The 26,187-nt window shown below is 36.1% G+C and overlaps 1 protein-coding gene across 5 annotated transcripts in view; it reads left to right on the top strand.

Annotated features, from left to right (window-relative positions):
- BIRC6 (baculoviral IAP repeat containing 6) overlaps positions 1–26,187 on the top strand; it is a 249,345-nt gene that overhangs the window by 20,376 nt on the left and 202,782 nt on the right. For all 5 annotated transcript variants that reach the window (XR_011076759.1, XM_068565174.1, XM_068565175.1 and 2 more), the window contains exons 2-8: positions 5,983–6,164; positions 8,267–8,404; positions 15,028–15,221; positions 18,619–18,730; positions 20,297–20,379; positions 24,196–24,418; positions 24,501–24,661. Coding sequence is in view for 4 of the 5 variants with exons in the window: in XM_068565174.1 (XP_068421275.1) it covers positions 5,983–6,164; positions 8,267–8,404; positions 15,028–15,221; positions 18,619–18,730; positions 20,297–20,379; positions 24,196–24,418; positions 24,501–24,661 (1,093 nt within the window). In the remaining variant the exon portion in view is untranslated. The remainder of the gene's footprint in view (positions 1–5,982; positions 6,165–8,266; positions 8,405–15,027; positions 15,222–18,618; positions 18,731–20,296; positions 20,380–24,195; positions 24,419–24,500; positions 24,662–26,187) is intronic.

Genomic DNA, 26,187 nt, shown 5'->3' on the forward strand with positions numbered 1-26,187 from the left:
ACATGTGGCCATCCAACTGTCCCAATACCACTTGCTGAAGAGACTGTCTTTTTCCCATTGTATATTCTTACATCCTTTGTTGAAGATTAATTGACCCGGAGGTGTGTGGGTTTATTTCTGGGCTCTCAGAGAACATACTTTTAACTTCACTTCTTGTATATTAAGGTCTGTTTTATGATCCAGGATATGATATGTCTTGATTAATGTTCAGTGTGCACCTGAAATGAATGTGCATTCTACTGTTGATAGGTGGAATATTTTTAAAATGTCATTGGTTGATGGTGCTGTTTTCTATCTACTAGTTCTGTCAACTACTGAAACTTGAAGTCTTCAACTGTAATTATGGATACCTATTTCTCCCTTCAGTTCTGTTAATTTTTGCTGAATGTATTTTGAAGTTCTCCTACGTGTATATATACTTAGGATTGCTTTTTGTTCTTCATGAATTCACCCTTTTATCATGTAATGTCCTCATTTATTCCTGGTGATTTTCTTTGTTATGATCATTGGCTGATCTAAATATAACTATTCCATCTTTCTTTGTTTAATATTTGCATGATATATCTTTTTTCCATCCTTTTACCCTTTTAGAATGGTAAAAGTTTCTTGTAGACATCCTAGAATTGACTTTGTGTGTGTGTGTTTAAATTCAGTTTATCTTTTCATTGACATACTTAGGCCATTTATGTTTAATGTAATTGTTGATATTTTGATTTAGATACTCCAGTTGATTATTTATTTGTTTCCTCTATTCTCTTTCTGCTTTTTTTGGCTTGATTTTTTTTAAAACTTATCTATTGCTTTTGCCTAATTATTTGTATGTGCTTTTGTAGTTACTTGAAGGATTGCAATATGCATACTTTTCTTAGTCTATTTAGAGTCAGTATTTTACCACTTTATTTATTTATTTATTTATTTATAAAGGGAACTTTATTTATTTGTTTATGGTTGCGTTGGATCTTCGTTGTTGCACGGGCTTTCTTTAGTTGCAGCGAGCGGGGGCTACTCTTCATTGCAGTGCATGGGTTTCTCATTGTGGTGGATTCCCTTGTTGCGGAGCACGGCCTGTAGGCACACGGGCTTCAGTAGTTGTGGCATGAGGGCTCAGTAGTTGTGGCTCTCGGGCTCTAGAGCACAGGCTCAGTAATTGTGGCGCACAGGCTTAGTTGCTCCGCGGCATGTCGGATCTTCACGGACCAGGGCTCGAACCTATGTCCCCTGCATTGGCAGGCGGATTCTTAACCACTGTGCCACCAGGGAAGCCCTATTTTACCACTTTAAGTGGAATATAGAAACCATGCCGCCCTATTGTACCCTTCTCTCTTTTAAGTTATGGTTGACTTATTTATTACATATATGTGACATTGAAGACCACCAGACATTGTAGTAATTTTTGCTTTCAGTTGTCAAATATATTTTAAAGAACTGAGGTGAAGAATCATCACTTATATTTACCCAGATATTTACCATTTCTGTTGCTTTACCCTCATTCTTGATACCCTAAGTTTATTTCTGAATAATTTCCCTTCTCTTTGATGAACTTCCTTTTGTTATTCTATTTGAGCAGGTTTGCTGGCAAAATTTCTCTTTAGTGTTCCCTCATCTGAGAATGTCTTTATTTCACCTTCATTCCTGATGGATATTTTTGTTGAATATAGAATTTCTTTTTTCAGTATTTTAAAAATGGTTCAATTCCTAATGAACCCCATGGTTTTTAATGATAAATATGCTTTTATTGTAATTATTACTTGCTTGTACGTAACATATCCTCTGGTTGCTTTCAAGATTTTTCTGTGTTAGTTTTCAGCAGCTTATTGTGTCTGGCTGTGAATTTTTCACCTACTATTTTTGTGAAATTTCCCCTGCCCCAAAAGAAAATCTGTACTAATGCAAGTCATTAGTGTCAGTCAGGAGTCTGCAAACTATGGCCTGCCACCTCGGTAGCTCTCAGCCTGTTTCCTGATTTTACAAATAAAATGCTACTGGAACACATACATACCCGTTTATTTACATGTTGCTTTTGCACTACAGTGACAGAGTTGAGTAATTGTGAGAAAGACCATATGTCTTGTGAGGCCTTAAATAGTTACTGTCTGACCTTTTTATAAGAAGCTTGCTGATCTCTGGTATAGTTGGAGGAAATTTGAGTGTTTCTTCTATTAAAATTTTCTGCTTGAATTTCTTTTTAAACTTTATCCATGTAGGGTTCAAAGTCATTTTACAAGTATCTTCTATAGAAAATTCTAACAAGGTGTAACATGTGGTAGAGGGTAGGTGTAAGAGTTTTTCCCCTGTATTTAAAAACCAAAAATGACTTTTTAGCTGACTTTTCTTGAAAATTTAAACATTAGTTAAGCATGACTTATCTTTCTTTGAGAAATTTATTTTCAGACATTTTAAACTCATAAGGCAAACAAAATAAATTTATATTAAATAACTGACTTATGCCAAAATGGGACTTAAGTTTTTTAAAGGTAAACTTGGGAGGTTTAATTTAAGTACAGGTTATAAGTTTTTTATTTTTTATAAATGTATTTATTTATTTTTGGCTGCATTTGGTCTTTGTTGCTGCGTGCGGGCTTTCTCTAGTTGGGCGAGTAGGGGCTACTCTTTGTTGTGGTGCGCGGGCTTCTCGTTGTGGTGGCTTCTCTTGTTGCGGAGCACGGGCTCTAGGCGCGTGGGCTTCAGTAGTTGTGGCACGTGGGCTCACTAGTTGTGGCGCACAGGCTTAGTTCCTCCACGGCATGTGGGATCTTCCCAGACCAGGGCTTGAACCCATGTCCCCTGCATTGGCAGGTGGATTCTTAACCACTGCACCACCAGGGAAGCCCTGTAAGTTTTTTGTTAATGTTATTTGCAGCATTAAAATTTATCGACAGTGTTGCATAGTAGTACTACTAAAACCATGAAACAAAGCAATATGAATAAACGTATAACTTAAGAGACAATTACATACAAGCCTTTGAAAAGATGTTTTCTTACTGAGTGACATCCTGGCTCGAACATAGGTTTCTTGGTTTCATCTCTTTTAGGAAACTTTATGCGCTTAAAATTGTTATTCTTATAACTAAAAATAAATGTCGATTGTTACCTCTCATTGTGAAACCTATGCTTGTTTTTTTGCTGTACAAATACTCGACTTAAGCACACATGGATTTCATTTTTATCCCAAGTTAGAGAATTTGTGTCTTTGGTCTTATTTCTTGTTAAGTAAGAAAAGACATGCCCAAACGTGTTAGAAGGTGAAAAGTTCCATAAAACATTCTTTGTTCATTGCAGGATATTTTTTCTTCACAGAAATCTAGAACTTGTTTAGGGGCAGCTGTAAATCAAATCTTGAGCATACTATCAGACTACATTAGCAAAGCTCTTTTTCTCGAAATAAAGTTCTCAGGCTGAGTAAAAGATTCAGAGAAAGAGTTTGTGGTGGGTTGTATAATTCATGTGCACGTGGGACCTCAGATTGTGACCTTATTTAGAAATAGGGTCTTTGCTAATGTAATTAGTTAAGATGAGGTCACATGAACTCAAAAGAGCCTTTGGGGTAGTATGGCTGATAATAAGTTTACTGTCTTTCCGGCGTGTAGTACAGCAAGTCACCGCTTACAAATGGCCTTCTGTAACTCAGGTCAAAAAATCGGGAATGGACTCATCTGAATAAACATGGTCCTATATTACATGCTGCTCTGTGGGCATGAAAGACCTCTGAAGAAATTGCCAATAAGGCTACTTGGTCACTGTGCATTACTTTGAGTGCTAATATTGTATAGTATAAGAAGTTCCAAAAAAGTGTTGACTTTTTTTGGTCATGATCTATCGAGGAATTTCTAGTGACATTATATGGAATTCTAGGGTTGCATGGAAACCCAGTTGAAAACCTTTGTTTAGATTCTCATATTTTATACCTCTCTGGGTAAGTTTTAACAAAATAATGGTTTTTACAGTTCCTTACCTAATTACCTCCCTAAAACAATAAAACAGAATTTGTAGTTTTGTTTCTAAAAATTTTATAGTTATGTGGGGGGGGGGGCATGGCACATATGGGAAATCTCTGCCTTCTGCTCAGTTTTGCTGTGAACCTAAAACTGCTGTAAAAAAAGAATAGGCTATTTTAAAAAATTATAGTTAATGAGTTTTGAAACTATCTTTACAAGTTCTTACATAATTTTACTCTCAGTTCCTATAATGTGTATGATTTCTTGTGATTTTACCTAGAGATCAAAAGTGCTAGGTAAATATTCCTGTTTTATTGTATTACAGAGATTATTTTCCTATATGCTAACATATATTTCAAATCAGAAGATCTGGGAATGAACTATAGAAATTCCGTGAATTTTTCTTGCTTTTATGTAGATGATGAATTAGTTCCTAATCAGTTATGTAATGTCTCCAGAAGCTTGAGAGAACTGTAATAATCTGGGATTAAGAAAGCCAACCCTAATATTCATTGATCATAACATGTTTTATAGTTGTCCTGTAGATTGATGAGTAGGACCCTGATTTATCTCCTCTTTTCCGCTTTTGTATCACTAGGCAATAATCGTACTACTATCAGGAATGTTCTGTAGCGTTGTGGTGGGGGTTTAGAATAAGGTATACTGGCGGCAGGATTGCTTGCTCCCAAAGAAGTTTCTTCATTAGTGCAATAAAAGTTCACAGTTGATCATTCTTTCAAGTCTTTTTACAGAGACTCTGTATTCATGGCAGAATACTTAACATTAGTCTCCTTATAAATCTCTTATAAATTAAAATGTAGAAATTGATGTTATCTTTTCCAATATTTTTTGGTATTTAAAGCTTCTATGTTTTACTGTCTTTCGTAATACTTCTTGAAATTCTACTCTAATTTATTCTGAGAAATTTTATTTCTGTTAAAATACTCTTCTGATATTGATTCAGCAGAAACTTCAGGGGACATTGATCATCAGTGATAGTTGACTGTTTTTTCAGTGGTAGTTGAACTAGAGACTTTACTAGTTTTCTTAGCTTAGGTTATAACAATTTTCCATAATTTTATCTCAGATATAAAAGCCCTAAAGAACTTTTGAGGTAGTTACCTAGAAACTGTCCACATTGACTTTATGCTTAATGACTTTTGGAAAAAAGAAAAAAAGATGTGAAGAAAATATTGAGTATTTATTTATTTTAATTGAAGTATAGTTGATTTACAATGTTGTACAGTATTGAATATTTAAAATTTTTTTCCAAACACTTTATTTTGAAGTAGTGTAGTACAAAGAACTTCTCTACAACCTTTACCCAGTTCCACTAATTTTTTTAATTTATATATTTTATTTTTTTAAATTTATTTTTGGCCACGTTGGGTCTTTGTTGCTGCGTGCCAGCTTTCTCTAGTTGCGGCGAGTGGGGGCTACTCTTCATTGCGGTGCACAGGTTTCTCATTGCGGTGGCTTCTCTTGTTGTGGAGAACAGGCTATAGGCACACGGGCTTCAGTAGTTGTGGCTCGCGGGCTCTACAGCGCAGGCTCAGTAGTTGCGGTGCACGGGCTTAGTTGCTCCGCGGCATGCGGGATCTTCCCCGACCAGGGCTCGAACCCGTGTCCCCTGCATTGGCAGGCGGATTCTTAACCACTGTGACACCAGGGAAACCCCCAGTTCCACTAATTTTAATTTTAAATATTTTACCACATTTGCTTATCATTCCCTCACACATACACACATATTACTTTTGCTCTCTTGTGAATAGGTTGCGTATATCATGTTCCTTTACCCTTTACTATTTCCATGTGTATTTCTAAGAATAATGATATTCTCTTATAACAGCAATATAGTTTTCAAGTTCTGATAATTTCATATTATTACTTTAAGCTACAGTACATATTCCAATTTATCAGTTTTAATGTCCTTTAGAGCATTTTTTTTCAGTCAAAGATTATTATATTTAGTTGCCATGTAAACATTTATTTAAAATGAACTATTGGTCTTAAAATCTTAAGTGTTGAATTTTTGTTCTTTTAACAGCTAAACCAGGTGGACAGGTGAAATGTCAGTATATTTCTGCTGTGGATAAAGTTATTTTTGTGGATGATTATGCAGTAGGGTGTAGAAAGGACCTTAATGGAATCTTGTTGTTAGACACTGCTCTGCAAACTCCAGTTTCAAAGCAGGATGATGTGGTTCAGCTTGAATTACCTGTCACAGAGGTAAGTTGAAATAAGTATCAATATGCTTTTCTACTTAATGTAGTTTCAGACTTACTAGCTGTTAAATGAAATTAGGTTGTCCTTTGAGGATATTATATATGTATCCCTATAATAACAAAGAAGTATGAACTGTACAGGTTATACCACTGTAACAGAGGCCCCAAAATACAATGGCTTAAACAAGATAGTTTCTTTCCAGTAACAGTACTGGGCTGAGTTATAGGGACAGCTTTGTTTACCTCAACACTTAGCTTCCATTTCCTGAGTCCAAGACAGCTGCTTCAAGTCTCATTACTTCCCAGTCTTAAGGAAAAGGTGGGCAAAAGGCCAGGGGAGCACATTGGTATTACCCACCCTCCTTCTCTCCTTTTCCTTTCACCTACCTCCCTCATCCTCTCCTTCCCTCTCTTCCCCTCCTTCGTTTTTCTTGTCCTCTTTTACAAACTCTTTCACATATGCCCTTTTCATATTTACTCCATTGGCCAGAATTTAGTCACATGGCCACATTAAGCTGAGGTGGTTGTTTTTTCTTTAATATTAAAAAAGAAGGAATAAATAGTAATGGACAACCAGTAATCTTTGCTATGTATCATGTTTCTTAATAATTCCAGTTTAAAATTTCAGCTATATGTATTTTTCTATGTTACATATTCATTACTTAATTTGTAAGTCTATCCTGACTTAAATCCTTTTGTGTGAGTTGATGTTCATATCATGTAATTTGAAAGTACATTTTTTCAGATTTATCAGATTTTAAATCATCTCAGAATATAAAAGATTATAATGCTGTACTTCCTAATAAAGTGAGATATTATTTCTGTGTTCATCCCAAGTTGTTGATTATTAATTGTTTTGCATTTGGCAGATTGATGTGATTAATTGATAAAAATCAATATAGCATATTTCCCATTTTTAGGACATGAAAAGTGTTAATGTGTGAATTTTAAGTGCAGTTTAAATGTTTTATTCCCTCTTTGGAAGGCTTTTTGTAAAAAAAAAGTACCAATGTATATCTACTTAGATTTCATATTTAGTGTCATATCACAGTCATCTAGTATATGTTAATATTGAAAGCATGTTGCTAAAGGTTTGAGTTCTGAAAACAGAGTAGCCATCTTTTTGTCATCAGAGTATCTGGATTGGGGGAATGTCTAAAATCTTCGGACAGAGAATTAATTAGTTCTACTTGTACTGAACATTTTTTCCTCTCCTACTTTAAGGAACTTAGACCAGGTGATATCTTAATAAAGGATATATACATCGTAGCCTACAATGAAAGATGGTATTAAACTGTTGGGTTTTAAAAGGAACTACAGAATTACAATAAAATAGTTGAACATTTATATGAAATGGACCGTCAAGTCAATATTTTTCCTACTACTCTGACCTAAATGCTAGATATTTAGCCAGCTTCTGCCACCTCCTCCACCTTGCCAGCTCATAATATCTGTTGCTGGTCTTCTTTCTTTCTACATAAATAATTACAGCTCTCTTGTTCATGTAGTATTGTTTGTAGTCCTTCCACCATCCCAGGCATCCTTTCTTGCATCACACTAGTTTGTTACTGTCTTGCCTAAAGAATGGGGTCCTGGGTTTGGTTGGATTAGTGTGGATGTGTTCTTTTCCATATATTGCCCAAATATTTCTGTTAACGTAGTTCATATTGAATATGTGGGTAACTATGCAAAGGGCTTTTTTTTTTTATTACCTGCTGACTTAGCGAGTGACCCCTCTTACGATTTTGCATAGTTTGAGTATTTAAAGCTCATTGGAGGACTTTACATTTATGTCTTTACATTTTTATCTCTTTTACTTTTGTTCATGGTTTCAGCTTAGCCAGTTTTTTCTATCTTGCTTTGGCTTATAAAAGCTTCTATGTACTAAAACTTTACTATGTGGTACTACACTGAATACATTGCTTTATCTCATGTAATTTTGTAACAGCCCTTCAAGTCATTATTTGATTTAACTAAGTTTGTTTAAAAAACGTAAAAGTAGGAAGCTTTAGTATAGTACCTATCAGAATTAAAATATTTGTATAAGAATCTGAATTTAACATTTTTGGTTGTGGTTAATTTTTTGTGATCATCTTTTTTATTTAGGCACAACAGCTCTTATCTGCATGTTTAGAAAAGGTAGATATTTCTAGTACGGAGGGTTATGATTTGTTCATCACACAGCTCAAAGATGGTTTGAAAAATACATCTCATGAGACTGCAGCAAACCACAAAGTTGCTAAGGTAAGAAGTTAAAAAAAAATTACCTTGTTTGGGGTTATAATAGAAAGAACACCTCTATACTTTTGCCTTTCTCCGTCCTCCCCACACTGATGACTAAGGATGTCTGTGGGAGATGGTGCTTTGAATTAAATCCTTGGATATATTTCATTAATTTTTCTGTGTCTTTCTTTTAACATCTTTTCTAAGTTGTAAATGTAGTACATATACAATTTTTATATTGAAGGTATAAAAGGTAGAAGGTAAAAGCTATCTTTCTAAAAATAACTTTTGCATCTATAAATATCTTTTTTTCTCGAGTACAGTTGAAATTATACTAAAATATTGTGATGTACTGTCTTAGTCTGTTTGGGCTGCTATAATGGAATACCACCGACTGAGTGATATTTCTTCTGCTGAAGTCCTTCTTCCTGGGTCATAGCTGGTACCTTCTCACTGTGTCCTTACATGGTGGAAAAGGCAAGGGATCTCTCTGGAACCTCTTTTATAAAGAGGACTCCACCCTCATGCCCTAGTACCTCCCAAAGGCCCTACTTACTAATAACCCTCCCCTTTGGGGGTTAGAATTTCAACAGATGAATTTTGGGGGGACACAAACATTCAGATTATAGCATATACCATGCTTTTTTTCATTGAAGGATGTATCTTGAGTATCTTTTCATATCAGTCCTCATAGATCATCTGTATTCTTCCTAATATTTACATTGAAGTTTATTTTTATAGATTTACCATGATTTTATGAACCCTTATTCCATTGATGGGACATTTTTATTTAGTAAAACAGAAATCATACTGTGTATTTCAACAGAGAGAATTTACTGTAAGGAATTGACTTAATATGTGTATGAGAACTGAAAAAGTTCAAAGGAAACCCTGAAGTAATACACAGATGGTACCTATGGGAATCAGCACTCACCTCAGTCTGAAGGAACAAGAGGTTAGGATTTTTAGAACCTAGATACTTAAAAACTTAGAGAATAGGCCTCATGGGTCTGGGACTCAGACTTCTGAGGAGGAGTTGTTATCCAGCAGGTACCTCAGGAGCTTGGAGGTTGGAACTTGATGAACTGCGCCTCATATTTCTGAAGAGAGATGCTACTAGGCTAATGTTAGTGCCTCTGAGGGAGCTCTGTGAAACTGGTCCTGGGAATGCTAAGAAAACAGAACAAAAAACCTCTAAAGACCAGAAGAATCACCAGGTCCTTTGCTAAAACAATATTGATAGCAATGACAAGTAATAGCAAGGAGCAAGTCTTTCTCCCCTCATCATGCTTTCCAGTTTCCATCCTGTGTTCCTTTTGTCAGAACTTAACAGCCAGGAAACTGGTTGGCAAAGAAGAAATAATAGTTTACAGAATCCCAGCCCAAACATGATGGAGAAGAGAGAAAAGGGTAGGTTTGGACCCGAGAGACAGTAGTTTAATAACTGGCACATGCCACTCCTTTGGCTACTCAGCATCTCCATACATACCATCTATATGTGTTTGAACTTTCATACAACAAAAATATTATGCTTTTACTTAACAAGACGTACTGTTCCTTTTTACAAATGAAGATATTCTCTCCCCGTCCCCAGAACAGACACAAAGTTCCAACAGATATTTTATCCATCCCTAGGTGATATTAACTACTCCTAAAATTTATAGTTTCAAGTGTTTAGGTAACAGAACCGTGCTACCTAAAGACTAAATTAATTACAACCAAAAATTCTTACGTAAAATAATGTCTATCTCTCTGTATCTATCTAAATATATATTCATTTATCATTTATGTAATAAGGGAAGAAAATATATTTAGTTGCTGTATCCCTCAGTTCTATAATGGTCTGTAATATCAAGAGGATATATTTGATATTTACAGCCTCTTTCTTCTCCTGCCTATTCCGTATTCCCTTTGTCCTCAGCCAGCACCTCAACTGGTCAGGTGTCTTTACATGGTCAAGTGACTCAAGGCTTCACTCTTGCAGGATCCAGATCTTCTGTGGTACTGTGTTAAGTTGTACTTGTCCTTTCACTGTTACTATTGGATGTGGAAGAGCTTAGAAGCACCCTAGAGAATCTCCTGGATTGTAATTAAGTTCTCCTTGCTCCTGTTATTTAGCATCAATCCAATTTCCCTGTGTCTGTCAGTTTTCATCATACCAACCAGTAGAATAAGCACCTTCTTTGCCTGATGATTCAGTGACAAGAGGAACCCAAAATTGCTGGGTAGCAGTATCAACACCTAATTCAATGGAACCATTGTACCCTTGGTGGAACATTACTTCCTTGACACAAGACCTCTAGAGTCTAGAGCTTAAAAAAAAAGTCTTTGAACGGATTATTACGTATAATAGCAACCCTGCTAAGAGAAACTGTGTCATGTGTTTTTTGCTGATTGAGAGCATATACATAATCCTGTAAGGCAGAACTCCAGACTTTCAGATGTGTCTCTCAATTAGTACTGAAGATGAGTCTTTGGTAAGGCATCACACTTTTTTGTCAGGTCAGCTCCTTCTGTATGATACCCTGGTAAGACCAGTCAATTTCATGGGCAAGAGCCCATTGCTGCCTTTTTTTTTTTTTTTTTTTTTTCCTTTGAAGTGCTTTCTTGGTCAGAAGCAAAAAGCAAAGTTGTATGGAATACTTTGTTGGTACATAAGCCATTCTGTTAGTCCACAGTAGTGGTTTAATATTATGGCAGAGCATTGTGGGCAGAACATATAAATGCACATCCAGAATACGTGTCTATTACAGTGAAGACAAATTGCTACCCAGTCTGTGACTGAAGGAATCCAATATAATCAACCTGCAATCAGATAGTTGGCTCTTTCTTCTGGATAATGGTGTCATATTGGTGGCTCAGCTTTGGTATTTGCCACTGGCAGGTTAACCTGCCATTAGCCTGCTCAGTCCTGGTGAGAGGAAGTTAATGTTGGGCCTGTACGTACCTTCTGTCTCTGTTGCCATGGCATTTTGCATACAGGTCCATTGAGCAAGCACTGGAGTGGCTATGGCCAGAGGGTGAGTGACATTCATATAGTGTGTATAATTTACCCATCTCCTCTAGAATGGATGCCTTTTTTAAAAAAAATTATTTATTTATTTATTTTTGGCTGTGTTGGGTTTTCGTTTCTGTGCAAGGGCTTTCTCTAGTTGCGGCAAGCGGGGGCCACTCTTCATCACGGTGCGCGGGCCTCTCACTATCGTGGCCTCTTTTGTTGCGGAGCACAGGCTCCAGGCACACAGGCTCAGTAGTTGTGGCTCACGAGCCTAGTTGCTCCGCGGCATGTGGGATCTTCCCAGACCAGGACTCGAACCCATGTCCCCTGCATTAGCAGGCAGATTCTCAACCACTGCGCCACCAGGGAAGCCCTAGAATGGATGCCTTTTGATGAGCATTCACGTATTTCACAAATATTTTCACACTGTGTTTATTTTGAGAGGTCTGTCCAAAGACCTTAACCCTTGACTTCCTTGTTAACAATCTTCCAATCCTGATCCTTCCAAATTCCTGAACATCTAGCCAAAACATTAGCTACTGTCCATTAATCATTGAGGACCTTTACTTCTGGCCAACTCTCAGTCCAGACAAAGAGAACAGCCAAATGAACTGGTTGAAGTTCTGACCACTGAGAAGATTTCACCTTCACCACTGTCCTGATTGGGACTGTGATGCTGCAGCGATCCACTTTGGGATGGTACCAACCTAACGTGCAGAACCATCTGTATGTCACAGCTAAAGGTTTTCTTCCTCAATTATCTCATCATAAGGAGTTCCCTCTGAAGCCATCAACGTGGAATGAGAAAGAGTCATAAAGAGTAGGTATTGTGGAAATCTGAGCTACTTGATTATTCAGCTGGTTCAAAATTGAATTGCCTTTTGGATTTCTCAAGACTGATTTCTTATAAACCACTTAATGAAGGCTAGCCCTCATACCCAGTATTATGGTTTGGTGTGTCAGATAACACCTAGTTTGTGGTGAACAACTCTGATTGCATAGACATTTGTCTCATGGGTAGGTATTTCTATCAGGGACTACTAAGAAGCCAGGAGCTGTTTCTCAAAAGGAGAAGAGTTATTTACAGGAACGGGCATGGCTTTGCCCTAGCGTTCTGCTACGTGATTGTCCCAGAGACTCCTGATAGGATCTTTACTTGCGACAGACACTTCTAGTGTCATTGAATATGCTCACAAGGTACAAGTGGTAGAGCATCTTGCAATTCAGCCTGGACATGCTACAGAGCTTCTTGTGCCTTATGTATTATTTGATAATTGAGTTAGAGCAGCATACTCAAATATGCTGAACACTGGGGTCCAAAATCCACTTAGGCCCACTGAGCATTGTGCCTCTTTTCATTGTTTGCCTTTACAAGTTATAGTAACTTATCTTTCACCTTGGAGGAAATATCCTGACATGCCCAGACTACTGGACCTTTAGAAACTTCAAAGAGATTGTAGGACCCTGAGTTTTTCTGGGGATTATTGATTCTCTCTGGCTTGCATGTGTCTTACTAAGGCACTTAAGTTCCTTGCTACTTCCCCCTCATCTGGACCAGTTAGTGTGATGTTACTAATGTAGTAGACCAAGGTGGTGACCTGCAGAATGTTAGGTTGATCAGGATCTCTACAGACTAGATTATGGTAAAGAGCATGAGTCCTAGGGTAAGACTGTGCAGATTTATTGTTTCTGCCAGATAGAAGCAGTCTACTTTTGGATGGCCCTAAAAATTAGTATAGACAAAAAAGTATTTGACAGAATTGTAGCTGCCTACAAAATATCAAGGGATTTGTTGATTTGCTTCAGTAAAAATACCTCATCTGGAACAGCAGCTACAGTTGAAGTCATCACCTGATTTTACAGTCCACAGTCATTCTTCAAGATCCATTTACGTTTGCATGGGCCAAATAGGTCAGTTAAATGGAGGTGAGATAATTTGATTACCCCTGTATCTTTCAGGTCTAGTATAGTGACATTAATCTCAGAAATTTCCTCAGGATGTGGCATTGCTTTTGTTTAGTAGCTTTGTAGATAAAATGGAAGTTCTAGGGGCTTCCACTTGGCCTTTCTTACTTTAGTAGTCCTCCAAGAGGATCAGAGAAACAGTGTAGGAATTTTTCTAGTTGCCTATTCTATTTCTCTTCCAGTTGTACATTTGGGAAGTAGAGAAATAGCTACGAGATAGGTCTGGGGATCCACAGAGCTCACTGAGACAGCTTCGGGCCAAAATTCCACCAATCACTTCACCATCATGTCCCCACTTTCACTAGTGGACCACAGTGATGTTTTAGGTCAGTTCAGTGTTAACTATCCTGTGATGCCTGAAAGATCACAATATTTTCTATTCCCTAGTGCACAGTGACTACAGTGAATGCCCACAGGTGCCTTTGGGGAAGGCTTGGAGTATGATTTGCAGTGTAGAGTTGGGGCATTGTTGTAGGGTCCTTTCTCAAGGGGATTTGGCCTCCCTTTCAACCAAGAGGCTCTGGGTCTATGAGCAGATTAGGTCTAGAAACAAAGTAAGAGCTTCTCTCTCTCTGTCTCTTAGGTAATTGAAGTCATGTTTCTGGCCACAAGTTTTTCCAGTAATATAGATGAGTAGTAATTTAGTAGGCTGCCTAGAGTGTATTAGACAGAATGGAAACCATTCATAGGCAAGCAGGAACAGGATATAAAGATGAAATTACTTTACAGACTTATTTCTCTTGGAGATTAAGACTTAGCATTTTTTGCAGTCTAACTTCTTGAGTAATTATTTTAATATTAAATAATTGTAGTTAACATTTATTGAAGGCTTACTCTGTTAGACACTGTACCAATCCTCACTTGAATTCTTGTGAAAACATTATGTGAATAGGTATTTGTTTTTTCCCATTTCACAGAAGCAGGAAATTGAAGTTAATTTGACAAGGGTCTCATGGTTGATGGAGAAGCTGGGCTTAGAATCCAAGTCTGTGTGACAATAAGGTCTATGCTTTAGATACTTTGCTGGATTATGGTGACAACAAAAAATACAACATCTGAAGTAAATCTTCATATAACCCAGCAGTGATGAATTGTACAGCTATATATTTATGAGTGGAGATATTTAAGTGCCTAGTTTTTGCTTAACATTGTGTATGTGCTGGAGGAATGTGGAAAATGACAGATGATTTTATTTATTTAAAATTTTAATTTTTATTTATTTATTTTTACATCTTTATTGGAGTATAATTGCTTTACAATGTTGTCTTAGTTTCTGCTGTACAACAAAGTGAATCAGCGGTATGTATACACATATCCCCATATCCCCTCCCTCTTGAGCTTCCCTTCCATCCTCCCTATCCCACCCTTCTAGATCGTCAAAAAACGTTGAGCTGATCTCCTTGTGCTATGCAGCAGCTTCTCACTACAGATGGTTTTAGTTATCCTTAATTGTGGATGAGATCTGTAAGAAGATGTGCTACCATTTGGTTCTAAACTTTCTTTTTCAGGATGGTTAGTTTCATTTTTTACGTAATTGCAGGTTCTTACTTTCAATGGTAAATTAATGGAGTAAACTCACTTGAGACTATAAATACTTCTTTATCTTATCATGTATAAGTCATGGTTTTGGTGAAAACTATTGAGTATGTTTTCCTTTGCTTACACTCCTGTTCTGTTTCAGTGGGCCACAGTTACATTTCATCTTCCTCATCATGTGTTGAAGTCCATTGCCAGTGCCATTGTGAATGAACTTAAGAAAATAAATCAAAATATTGCTGCCTTACCTGTGGCGTCCTCAGTGATGGACAGATTGTCTTACCTCTTACCTAGTGCACGTCCAGAACTTGGGGTGGGGCCAGGTCGTTCTGTGGACAGGTATGACCTTGCTTATGAAAAGATGTGACAGTGAGATTGAATTGATAAGTTTTTTGATTAACAAAGAATAACTGTACAATTTGATTGTGATTTTAAAAATTTCAGAATATTTTTGAAAACCACTCAGATTTTTATTTCTCTTAAAATACTGAAGTAAAGTAAACTACTCCTTGACTTGCTGTTAAACAATTTCTTTTGGTGCCTGGAAAGTATTTAAAGGGATTATGAAACTATATTTTTAAAATTCCATCTTTGTACTTGCTTAGTAAATATTTGAGTCAACTTAAAAATATTATAATTATTAAATATATATGAATTATTTTGCCTTGATGAAATTTTGTGACCTTTGGCATAAATTTTGGTAAATTAAAAGACTCTGCCAGAATCTGAATATAAGAGCCATATATTATTTCTTACTTAAAAAATGAACAGAGTTTAAAAAGCAATTAGGGCAATTTTGTGGGTTTTTTTGTTTGTTTGTTTTTGTTTTTCTAGGGCAATTTTGAATTAAGATTTTTATGCTGCCTGCCCTGGATTTAAACAGAGTATTATAAAAAACCATACCTCAGTCATTATTTTCTTCACTAGAGATTTATTGGAGTTCTGCTTTGTATAGAACTAACTACAAAGTCAGTAATGCATTCATTGAAAAACTTAAATGATTTGTTATTTGAAATAAAATTTATCAGTACTGAAGTTTAGAAATGCTTTACTGAGATATTAAATTTAGCAGTTTTGATAAATTCACATTTCCCTTTCCATGTAGCATTTTACATTTTCACTTTTTCATTGAATGTGAATTGTAACTGCCTATGCTGTTTTCTGAAGTACATTTATAAAGAGTACATGCTGATGTAGCAAAAATATTACTGAATGAGTTAACCTTTAACTTCTGTTATCTTAAGTATTGCTCCCCCCACTCCCGCCCCGCCTGCTGCACTGTGCGGCTTGTGGGGTCCCAGTTCTCTGACCAGGGATTGAATCCGGGTCCCTGGCAGCAAAAGCACAGAGTCTCAACCACTGGGCAGTCAGGGAATTCCCGTATAGCTCTTATATTAGTTTGCGATATTTATTAGTTTATCCTTTTGTAAACTGAAACTGCTTAATCAATTGCCCTTTTTTTGTTAAGTGATTTTATTATTATGTAAATAACTTCTCTTGGTTGTTAACATTTGGGAAGAATTTTTGTATTCCATAGTAATATTGCTATGTCTAACTTTTGGGCAAAATGTGGAGACTTTCATTTTTAATCTTATTAACTGTCAGATGATATGTGCTGTGGCTATCATTAAAATGTTCTTTGGAATATGTCCGGAGAGGGGGAGAAAAAGGAAAAGTATGTATTTAGAATAAATGTTTCTTATCTGAGAGACATGCCTATTTTGAGATTATAATTTCAGAGCTATTTTCTTTGCAATCAGTGGGAGAGTATCTAAAGAACTCAGTGCAAGCTGTCGTAAATGGTTTATTTTAGAAAATGCATTCATTAGATGGGATTTTCAGTGTTTCTGGAGGTGTTAAAATGTCTCAAAGTATTAATTTTGATATAGCCTGTGGTGTTTATTTCATTAAATATGAATCTAGGAACCTTATGAAAACCTTGATGAGCTCTCTTGGAGGTTTGAGTAAGGGTCTACTGGATGCTATTGCTGTTTTGTTTGGTAATATAACTAAATGGACAGGTTTTCTGTTTTGAGACTGACACAGATCTTTCAAGACATCTATAGCCTGTAGATGATAAAACTTTTCTAACTCAACAATTTTTTTTAAAAATTTCATTTATTTATTTTTGGCTGTGTTGGATCTTTGTTGCTGCGTGAGGGCTTTCTCTAGTTGCAGTGAGTGGGGACTACTCTTCGTTGCACGGGCTTCTCATTGTGGTGGCTTCTCTTTTTGCAGTGCACAGGCTCTAGGTGCGTGGGCTTCAGTAGTTGTAGCACACGGGCTCAGTAGTTGTGGCACACAGGCCCTAGAGTGCGCGGGCTTCAGTAGTTGCGGCGCGTGGGCTCAGTAGTTGCTGTGCACGGGCTCTAGGGTGCATGGGCTTCAGTAGTTGGGGTGCACAGGCTCAGTAGTTGTGGCTTGCGAGCTCTAGAGTGCAGGCTCAGTAGTTGTGGCGCATGGGCTTAGTTTCTCCACGACATGTGGGGTCTTCCCGGACCAGGGATTGAATCTATGTCCTCTGCTTTGGCAGGTAGATTCTTAACCACTGCACCACCAGCGAAGTGCCTGTTTTTCTTTTTTTTCAAATCAGAACACAACTATGAGTTAAACCTAAAGCTCTCTAGCAATATTATAGGAAACCATGCACTAATTTAAGGGAAGAATTTAAAGAAAAGTATTTTTCTGGTCTCTTTGTGATGACCTTTACCACTTTCTCTCTCTCTTTTTTTTTTTTTTTTTTAAATTTATTTATTTATTTATTTATTTTTGGCTGTGTTGGGTCTTCGTTTCTGTGCGAGGGTTTTCTCTAGTTGCGGCGAGCGGGGGCCACTCTTCATCGCGGTGCGCGGGCCTCTCACTGTCGCGGCCTCTCTTGTTGCGGAGCACAGGCTCCAGACGCGCAGGCTCAGCAACTGTGGCTCACGGGCCCAGTCGCTCCGCGGCATGTGGGATCTTCCCAGACCAGGGCTCGAACCCGTGTCCCCTGCACTGGCAGGCAGATTCTCAACCACTGCGCCACCAGGGAAGCCCCTCTCTCTCTTTTTAAAAATCAGTTGCCCTTCTGTGTTAGGAAGAGGAAGCTCTGCTTATCAGTCCTTTCTTATTTGAAGCTGTTTGGACTTTTTCTAATTTTGGTAGTCTCCTTTAAAAAGATACTCTAGTATTGTTAAAGGTTTACTCTTAGTGAGCTAATGTATTTTAATGAAAACATATGTGAAGATTTCTTTTTTTTGATAATTCCCTGGAGAGTACAAGTTTCCTGGAAAAGGATTTCTCTGGAGAAAGAACATATAAATTGCTTTCTACTTAAAAAAAAAAAAAAATTAAACTAGAATATACTTTCTCAATATGGTTGAGATAAAACTACCATTCCTTTGGTTGTGGTTTTATCCATTTTTGCAAAACTTGTCACACGATGAAAGTGTAGGGTTCTCTGCCTCTGCATTTGCAGATTTTCTGCTCTCTGATTGCTAATTATGCAACATTGGTTAATTTAATCTCCCCGGGAATTGTTTATCAGTTGTAGCTATCTTATCACGTTTCTTTTTTCCCTACTCTGTTCAAGGGAAGTTCCTAAAACTGATCATTTTTAATTTAAAATACAAATTTGAATTGGTAATTAGACATTCCCAGTTTGTGTTGATAATCCAGTAAACTTTTCTTCAGTGGTAGATAGTAGTGTCACTGTAATTTGATGCCTAACTTCGGTTACATAAAGTTTGTTTACTTTTAGATCATTGATGTATAGTGAAGCTAACAGACGGGAGACATTTACCTCATGGCCTCATGTAGGCTATAGATGGGCACAGCCAGATCCCATGGCTCAAGCTGGATTTTATCATCAGGTAAATAAGGCTGTCAAAAATTTCTTTTCAATATGACTTTGTAGCCTTTAGTAAAATTGTCAACATTTTAATACTTTTTCAGTCATTATACTAGTTTATGCACCCAGGTTCTGTGCTTGTGCGTATGTATGTAATGTGAGTTTTGTTCTTATACCTTTGATCTTAATACTGACTGGCTGTTTCCTATGTCACATACTGTGTATGAAAGGGGAAAACATTATGGGAATGGGACATTATAGAAAGCTTCGTGGAGCTAAAGTAGAGGAAGTTAAGAAAAATGAGTTTAGATGGGCATAATAAACCAGTTAAAGGAAACTTCAGCTGAATAATGTAGACTGGCTTACCACTGCTTTGCCATTGCTAAAGAAGCTGAGAAATCTAATAATTACATGTCAATTTACATAAAGCATGCATATTTAATTTTAGAACTAAATTAAACTTTGAATACATTGAAGTTACTGTCATAAAGAATCTTAAGAGTGATTATTCCTTTGTTATCCTGAAGTGTTCTTAAAGTATCTTAAACTAAGATTAAATCAGAAAACCATATATATTTGAAGATTTTATTCAGAGTTTGTCAAATTTACAGTTAAAGGTAGATTTATTTGGAGACTGGCTAATATTAAAATCACTGAATATGTTTTCCTAAGTTAAGGATTGAATAAGGACTATTTTTCCTAATAATTTATCTTCTTCCTTCTTATTTGGTTTCATTTCCTAAAACAGTCTGTTAGGTGATACCTTGATATTTTTTCTGTTGAGCTCTTGTTCATTGTATTCCTTTTTTTTTTTCCTTTTGGCCGCGCCATGCGGCTTGTGGGATCTTAGTTCCCTGACCAGGGATTGAACCCATGCCCCCTGCATTGGAAGCACGGAGTCTTAACCACTGGACCACCAGGGAAGTCCCTGTATTCCATTTTTGCAAAGATCAAATCATAGGTTTTCTAGAATCTTCTACCTGTATTAGGTGCTGATTATTCTCAGTCTTCTAAAAAATATAATATATTTACACCTGTAGACATAGTAAGTGCTAAGTAGAGTAAGTGTTCAGAAATATTAATATTAGTTTTTAGAGGTATATTTCAGTTCAGGTTTAGATTTTATATATATATAAATGTCATTTTGTCATATGTGTCTTACTTAAAGAATGTTACCTTAATTACATTCACTAGTTTGCTTTTCCATTTTTCTTGCCCTTTCTTATGTACTAGTGTAGAATTCAGTTTTTAATAATAAACCTGTTAGACTATTTCCTTTCATATACTTAACTATATTTAAAATACTTTAGTAATACAATTAGAAGATGCTAGATCAGAGACTGAGGATATGTGTGTCTCCATATTTGATTTAGTGGTCATTTGCTGATGAAACATAATTTTTCAAGTAAGGCAGCAAATTTATAAACATTTGGGGATTAAAAGTGTATTGTTGAGGCCTAATAGTATAGGCTAATTTTCTTTTCCTCAATATGGAATTTTACCTAAAATTATGAACTTATTTAGAAGAGTTTTTATTAAGCAATTTTAATATTGATAAACGTTTTCTGTCTTCTTTATAAATTTGCAGCCTGCCTCATCTGGAGATGATAGAGCCATGTGTTTTACTTGTAGTGTATGTCTCGTCTGTTGGGAACCTACTGATGAACCTTGGTGAGTCTTGATATTTCTGAATGTAATAAGCTAAGTTCTATAAATGTGCTTCTAAATTTTATTTTTCTGGTATCTGTATATTAATATTCTTGCCTTTTGTCATCTTTAGTTTTGCCTCTGTCCTAAGAGAATGAGGTAATGCTGTCTATGCTCTGTCACATCACTTGGCATACAGGATCTCTAATGTGTGACTTTCCAAGATGTGTACGTGGGAGAAGTGCCAAAGAATGGAACTAGACTCTGACTGAAAACTAGAAGGCTATGATAAAATAAGTTTAAAAAGCATGATTAAATTCAGCAGTTTAGCCTTGTTCTTTTGAGGGCAGGTCATCAATAGGGAATCCACGGAGGAGGGCCTTTATGATTTACATTTCTAATTTTGAAGTAATTCTAGGGGGTCTGTGGTGGTTTTGAATTCTAGTGCATGAAAGTTTAGAACTTGGTTAAACAATAGAGATCATGTATTGGAACCTCATTTTTAGAAATAACTACTCTGAGGCCCTATTAATAGAAATAGTGGGACTTCCCTGGTGGCGCAGTGGTTAAGAATCCACCTGCCAATGCAGGGGACGTGGGTTCGAGCCCTGGTCCGGGAAGATCCCACATGCTGTGGGGCAACTAAGCCCGTGAGCCACAACTACTGAGCCTGTGCTCTAGAGCCCGTGAGCCACAACTACTGAGCCCACATGCCACAACTACTGAAGCCTGCATGCCTAGAGCCTGTGCTCTGCAACAAGAGAAGCCACCACAGTGAGAAGCCTGCGCACTGCAACGAAGAGTAGCCCCTGCTCGCTGCAACTAGAGAAAGCCCGTACGCGGCAACGAAGACCCAATGCAGCCAAAAATAAATAAATAAATAAAATAGTAATAATAGCAAATATTTGTATAATATGGTTTACTAGGTACCATCCTGTGCATTTTATATATTTTTAACTCATTTAATTCTCACATTAGCTTTATGAGGTAGGTATTATTATCATCTCCATTTTATAGGAGGGAATTGAGAATATTCTCCAGTTTAATCCTTATAGTCACTCTATGAGATAAGAATTATTATACCATTTTAAAATAAAAAAAATAAAATTTGGTGAAGAGCATTTGGCTAGTAAGTCATGGAGCCAGGATTTGGTTTTAAGATATACCACTTATTTTGTACTGTAATTAGTTCGAGATCTCTGAATGTTAATCAGCTGATGTAAACTTGCTAAAGCCTATTAGAGTGTGCATGTGGATTCCAGGTTGCAGTGGGAAATACTGAAAATATGAAAAATTGAAATTTCATCTGCCGACTGAGAGTTGACTATGAGCAATTTCCAATTTAGGTTAAGGTTCTGTTTGGAATTTAGTCTTTTCCCCTAGAAACCATCTTTATATATATATAGCAACCATTTTAACATGTATATTTTAGTTTCTTAGGCTGATCCTCAAAAAGTTATTTAACCCACACCTGAAAAATTATACCATTACATTATAGAATGTATCTTTATTCATAAATATTTTTCTGTGGGAAAGTTGATTCAGATTTCCAACTTGGGCTGTTTAAAACCCATCTTTTCTTGATATGGTCAGGAAATCAAGGGTTCTACCTTTTCTTTGCCCTGGGATTCAGGATTCCTCACACTCTTAAACAGTTGGTAGAGTCTCTGAGGGCCTAGGGCCAGTGCTCCAAATAGATAGAGGGAATGGGATTGATGGGGGCTGGGGAACTGAGCCTGTGTACCTTCTGAAACTGAAAGGAGGAAAAGAATGAAGATTTTTCATTTTTAGGGGAAGATGGGACTCATATTTTGGTGGTGGGAGTTGATAGAGCCACTTTGGAGGGAGATAGAACTTTAAAAAAATAAAATAAAATGGACCCCTTATTATCTAGCAGTTCCACTTCTAATTTACACTGGAGAATTAATTGCTCTTGTATGCAAGGAAGCACAAAATGGTCATGGTAGTGAAAAACTGGAAAATCTTACATAAATAAAATATATTCATGTAATTGACTATGATCCAACAGTTAAAGGAATGAACAGTTAGCTCTCTATTAATCACCAGTACCTTTTAGATATGTTATTGTATCAAGAAAGCTGTTATAGAATGATTCATATAATAATATTGTTTATTTAAAATGAAAAAAACCCATATTTTCTGAATGTACATGTATGTGTATAAATTTATAAATGTATTTTAGAAGTGTATTAAATTTGTAATAGTGGTTACCAGGAGGTGGGATAGGAGATTACTGGGGGTGGATATTATAACCGAAGTGGGTCTTTTGCTGTATTTCAGATAGTCATATGTCACTTGCGTAAATAAAATTTTAATTAAAAAGTTAAAACTCAGGTTAAGAGAGAAAGATGGAAAGAGGAAAAATACCCTAGGGTTTGGCTGTGAGGGAATCCAGCTCAGATATCATGTGCCTGCAGATGCCATGTAAAAGCATTAACGTAAGACGCCTTGTGTACTGTAAATTGTCCAGGATTTATATATGGTTATAGGTAAGTTGTAGGTGCAGTGTAAAAAGAAATATGTATACCCCATGGAATATTTTACAAGTATAGCTTTCCTTTCTTTGACATGGAAGTATAAAAATGGGTTTTAAAAAAACCCTCTTTGTTTTGGTGGTAGCATTCTCACATTTCAAATAATGCCTTGTAATTACAGCTAGTGAAAGTTTAAAAAAAAAAAAAAAAAGAATAACCAAAAAGAAATAAAGTAGTCACAAAGTTGGGCAGATAATTTTTAAGTGTTAAGTTGATCCTGCTTTAAATATTTGAGAAAATTTTTTAAGTCAGTATACCAGTCTTGATCTGAGGTCCTAGTATTTTATTCTTATTACACATATTAGGGTTTTCTAGTAAACTAATTTAACATTTCATTTTGCTCAGTAAGTATTTATGTGAAGGAAATAATGTACAAGCTATAGACATTATCCAAGTTTCTTTGAAGTTATTTGTCTGATGGAGTCTGATAGTGAATGTGAAAGGTGTATCTCTGTGTTTTTAATATATGTCATTTTATCCATACTCTAGAGATCTTTCTGCTTTCAGGTCTTTCCTAAAAAAGTTTTTTGCAGTATGAATAGCATTTATAGAGTTTTATTGTATGCTGTTTATAGCTGTGGCCACTGTTATATAGATAGGTGGGTCTGTATCTACGTATGGATTATTATTTATTTATTTTAAAAACAGCTTTATTGAGATACCTTTGACATGTAAAAATTACATACATTTAAGGTGTACAATCTGATGTTTTAGTATATATACACAATGTGAAAAGATCACCATAATCAAGTTAATTAACATATCCATCACCTCTAATAGTTACCAGTTTGTGTGTGTTTGTGTGTTAAGAATATTTAATTCAAGATACATCCTCTTCACAAATTTCAAATATACAATATGGTAATGTTATCTTTTGTCACCATGCTGTAGAATACATAGAAAATTTTAGACTGAAACAAAGTAGTTATTTATTTAAAGCTGTGGGAAACCAGTGTGAAGAAATATAAGGAGATTAAACAGTTTTATCAGTATACTAATATGATAAAAATTTTACTGTATCATTTACTTCTGTTTCATCTCAGACTGGCTTTATTTGTAATCAGTTAAAGTGAACAATTGCTGTTAAAGTGAGTAGTTAACATGTTAGAGTGATCTCAGTAAAATGGAACAATTTGCTATTTAAGTCTTTAATTAAAGAATACTTTAAGTTCAACTAATTGTTTTTGTTTTTTTTTTAAAGAAAAAATATCTTGGAGTTCTCTTTTAGTGTACAGACTTAACAGCAGTTGTTCAGTAAACTTTCCCTTCCTTAATTTGTGTAAAGGTCTGAACACGAGAGACATTCCCCAAACTGCCCGTTTGTGAAAGGTGAGCACACACAGAATGTGCCATTGTCAGTCACTCTTGCAACAAGTCCTGCGCAGTTCCCTTGCACGGATGGAACTGACAGAATATCTTGCTTTGGGTCCGGGAGCTGCCCTCACTTTTTAGCTGCTGCAACGAAACGAGGAAAGATCTGTATATGGGATGTTTCCAAACTTATGAAGGTATGTTTTAATTTTGAAGAAACATATTAGTAATTGAGAAAAAAATCCGTTGTAAATTTAGGCTTTTCATTTATTTGTTTAGGTGCACTTAAAGTTTGAAATTAATGCATATGATCCAGCAATTGTACAACAGCTTATTCTCTCGGGAGAACCAAGCTCAGCAGTTGAATCTAGGAGACCAACTTTGGCATGGCTGGAAGACTCCTCTAGTTGCTCAGATATACCAAAATTGGAAGGAGATAGGTATGTAAATTTGTTTTGATAATATTTATAGAAGTTAAGTGTTTTCCTAAATTGTATATTCTCTTAATTCTAATTAAAGAGGCAGAAAGCGTTGTTAGTCTCAAGAGATTAGAGACTCAATGTTTGGTTAGAAATCTGAAAGAATTGTATGATTCTTGAAAGAAATTTTCATTCACAAACAACATAGTCTATAAAATATACTTTTATTTTCTATCTCAGTCTATGCCAGTTGGGAATAATCACACCATTGAAAAGTAAAGTCTAAATAATGAAATGAAATCCTTGGATTAGATTTGTAATTTTGCCTTCTCCTAAATCTTTTCATAGAGCAGTTGAATCATTTGGTTCATTTCCCCTTTTTTCATTAGCAGCTAAAATATAGAAGTGGTAATGAATAGTGAAATAACCCATGGCTAGGCAAGCTGATCTAATTATTTAAAACAAATGTATCAGTAGTCAGCAATGAGTTGAGGTACAATAATTATTGCTAAGGAAAGATTCTGGTAGAATTGTTGTACTGGATTCTATTCAGCTTTTCCGGAGATTCATGATTTCTCTGGCTGTATTTGATCTATGTGGGGGAAAGAGAGTCAAATTAAAATCTCATCTTACCTACTTGTCCGCATAGAAGCTCTGCAGTTGTAACTCCTGAACTGGGTAGGATTATAGAGCAACATTTGCGATACTCCCAATGTAGGCAGAATGAAGGGGTCCATAAGCCACTCAGCTTGTCTTAAACAATAGCAGCTACCACTTTTTAAGGTTCTGATGGTAGCCATGTGAAATGGAGCCTCTGTAACTGATCAGGTGTCCTGGTATACTGAGATCTATCATTTCACTTGCAGGGCTTCTTGTGTTGCTGATGTGTGATTGGTGTTACACCACAGTGATTTATCATTTTATTTCACAGTCTATTTATTTGGTGGCATGCACTTTCATTAAGAAGTAATATAAAACTTTATTAATGGAAATGATTTCATTACTTAAATTAATGGAGAATTCACAACATATAAAATGGGAAGTTTACCTCTGTCTAGTCCCTCTTGCTAATAGTATGTGGAAATTATTAGTAGGTAAATGAATGTGGTCTGAGTTCTGGAACAGACTGAATTAAAGCTTCATGGTGTTCTCAGTTATTTTAAGTCCCTGTGAGAGCTTGATGGGAAAGCAGTTGGCCCATTGTTGTCTTGAGTTTGACCATATTTGCCAGTAAGACTGAAAAGTAAGCATGCGTGATCTCTTTGATTTTCTTAGAAATTAGTGGAAAATTATTCATAGAAGATAATGAAACTGGTATGTCCTGAACACTGACTTTAACTAGAACTTTTGACTCAGTTTTGTAATTTGAGGATTAAAAATTGAATCAAGATGTAGTTTTAAGATCACACACATATACACACCTTGGTAAAATGTACATTTTAGGTAAACACTTGTCCAGTATTTCTTGTGGACAGGTATTATCTGAGCTCGTGTGCTAGGGTTGAGATATAAATCGCTCTGCCTGCTTTTTTAAGAGACTTAAAATC

This window comes from Eschrichtius robustus, chromosome 15 (genome assembly GCF_028021215.1).
Source record: "Eschrichtius robustus isolate mEscRob2 chromosome 15, mEscRob2.pri, whole genome shotgun sequence".
Lineage (NCBI taxonomy): Eukaryota > Metazoa > Chordata > Mammalia > Artiodactyla > Eschrichtiidae > Eschrichtius > Eschrichtius robustus.